The sequence below is a fragment of the Orycteropus afer genome, unplaced genomic scaffold (genome assembly GCF_000298275.1).
Source record: "Orycteropus afer afer isolate SDZICR_OR568_19922 unplaced genomic scaffold, OryAfe1.0 scaffold00050, whole genome shotgun sequence".
In the NCBI taxonomy this organism is placed as follows: domain Eukaryota; kingdom Metazoa; phylum Chordata; class Mammalia; order Tubulidentata; family Orycteropodidae; genus Orycteropus; species Orycteropus afer.
Window position 1 is genome coordinate 14,920,531 of NW_006921637.1, and position 2,291 is coordinate 14,922,821.

The 2,291-nt window shown below is 48.2% G+C and overlaps 1 protein-coding gene across 1 annotated transcript in view; it reads left to right on the top strand.

Annotated features, from left to right (window-relative positions):
- The first annotated feature begins 1,832 nt into the window (after positions 1 to 1,832).
- NUP133 (nucleoporin 133) overlaps positions 1,833 to 2,291 on the top strand; it is a 110,751-nt gene continuing 110,292 nt past the window's right edge. The window contains exon 1 of the mRNA XM_007938521.1: positions 1,833 to 2,014. Coding sequence (XP_007936712.1) covers positions 1,833 to 2,014 — 182 coding nt within the window. The remainder of the gene's footprint in view (positions 2,015 to 2,291) is intronic.

Below are 2,291 nucleotides of genomic sequence, written 5' to 3' on the forward strand. Positions count from 1 at the left end.
ATAAATTCTGTATGAGCAAAGGAGCTGTAGTGGCATTTTGGATAAAGCATTTGGCTCCTAACCAGAAGGTTGAGGGTTCAAACTCACCAGCTGCTCTGTGGGAGGAAGATGAGGCAATCTACTTCTGTAAATATTTAAAGACTTGGAAACCCAAAGGGGGTCACTATGAATCCAAATCAACTCAATAGCAGTGGATTTGGTTTTTATGTTTGGATGTACAGGAGCAGAGGGGGTAAAGGATAAAGGGACACTTAACTGTGGAAAGCTTCAAAGAGGAGGTAGCACTAAGTTGAAATGCACGCTTGCTTGGCCAACAGAGGCAAGCAACGGAGGAAGGGCATTCTTAGAGGTAAAAAAGAAAATGTGCAAAGACATTGAAGGGGTGAAATGGAGACTCTAGGTTTTTTTTTTTTTTTTTTTTTCCACTGTTAGAATGTGGACTGGAAGTGAGAAGTGGTGGAAGTAGAGTCAGACATGCCAGCCATAGTTAAATTACAAAGGATTTTGCAAAGGATTATAACAAATAACCTGTGGGCAATGGTCAGTATTTACAAGGTGAAGAGCAACATCAAGCAACATTACTTTAGTTATTATGTTGGCAGTGTGGAGGATGGAGTGGAGGAAGGCCAAACAGGGTAAAAAAAAAAAGGGTTATTGCAGTGGTCTAGGAAGGTTGGGCAGTCCTACTTCCGTAGTAATAACTGCCTCGGAAACCTAAGAAGGGGTCGCTAGGAGTCGGGGCCGACTGGATGGCAAATAACAACAACAACAAGGGATGAGGTAAGTACCTGAATCAAGGAAGAGGCAGTGCAGATGTTTGAGATCAAACTATTTGGTTATGACTGCTAACCAAAAGGCTGGCGGTTCCACTCCTCGGAAGGAAGATGGGGCAATCTATTTCCATAGTGATATTGCCTAGGAAACTCAAGGAGGGGTCCCTATGAGTCAGGTCCGGCATGACAGCGCATAACAACAACAACAGTGTACCAAGCTGGTGCGTCTTTGTTTTTGCCTAGGGCAACTAGCCAGTTTACCAAGTTAGACCCTAGGTGATAGAGCATGAAGTCCTAAAGGAAACAAGCATTCTGTTTTAACACGTGGATTGTGAGAGTTTGCAGGACACTCAGGTGAAAAGAACGTTAGGAAGCTGCTGGAGGTCTGGATTTTTTTTTTTTTTTTTTTCAGTAGGATCTGGTTTAGAGACATGGACTTGTAATGTCATTGTAGTGGATTAGATACATTGTTCAGATTTGAATGAGGGAAAATGACAAGAATGGAGAAGAACGAATATAACACTGAGTGTGAAACCATTCAGCTTTACATGTCCCCCCTCTCAGCTTGGATGATTGCACACTTAACTTCCCAAGGGACTCAGGAACCACCAGTGTATAAAGAGGGTTGGTGCTACCGCTGCCGGAGATGGGAAGGCCGCCTGGTTTTCCAGTTTCTTTCCCAGAAGATACAGACTCCAACCACACTGGCCTAGCACACTCTGGCAGCAAGGCCTAAACTGGTGCTTCCAGGGTTGCCGCTCGGACTACGCCCTGCGGGATAAGCGATGAGCCTAAAAGTCATTGAAGACCACCACCCCCATCCCGCCTTATCCACAGACCTTCGCACCGACCACGCCTCGCGAGCTCCGCGATATGATTAGGTGTCACTGAGGGCAACTCCCCCGGCCCAGGCTCCTCCCACCACGGCCGCAGGCTCAGCGCTTCGCCCCGACGTCATCATTCCGCGTCCTGTTGCCCCGCGGTGTTCAAGCTAAGCGCACCGCCGTTGAGTGGTACAACCCGGGGCGCTTGAGTTACCCGCTGCCGCTTCTTCGCAGCATGTTCCCAGCAGTCCCTTCCCCTCGAACTCCGGGTCCTGGGTCCCGAAGGTGCCCGCTCGGTGGGATCGGGCACGGCTCCACGCCCCGCGCGGCAAGCAGGAAGGGACTGGCCCTGGGATCTGCAGTGAGCTCCCCAGTGCTCTTCTCGCCGGTAGGCCGGAGAAGCTCGCTGAGCTCGCGGTAAGTGACCGCTCCCCAGGTAGGTCTGACGGACTGAGGAGCTCACAAGTCTCAGTGGGCCTAATGGGATACTATCGCCACAAGACACTGAAAACTGGGGCGAAATTCCACAATATTGGGAAAACAGAACTCTACCACCCTTTCCAGTTGTTATTTCATTTTCACCTTGGTTAATCCATCAATTGAAAATAGATGATTTTTTTTTTTATTAGGATTTGGGTGAAGATTTACAGAGTAAATTCACTTTTCATACAGCAGTTCACATATACTTTGTCTC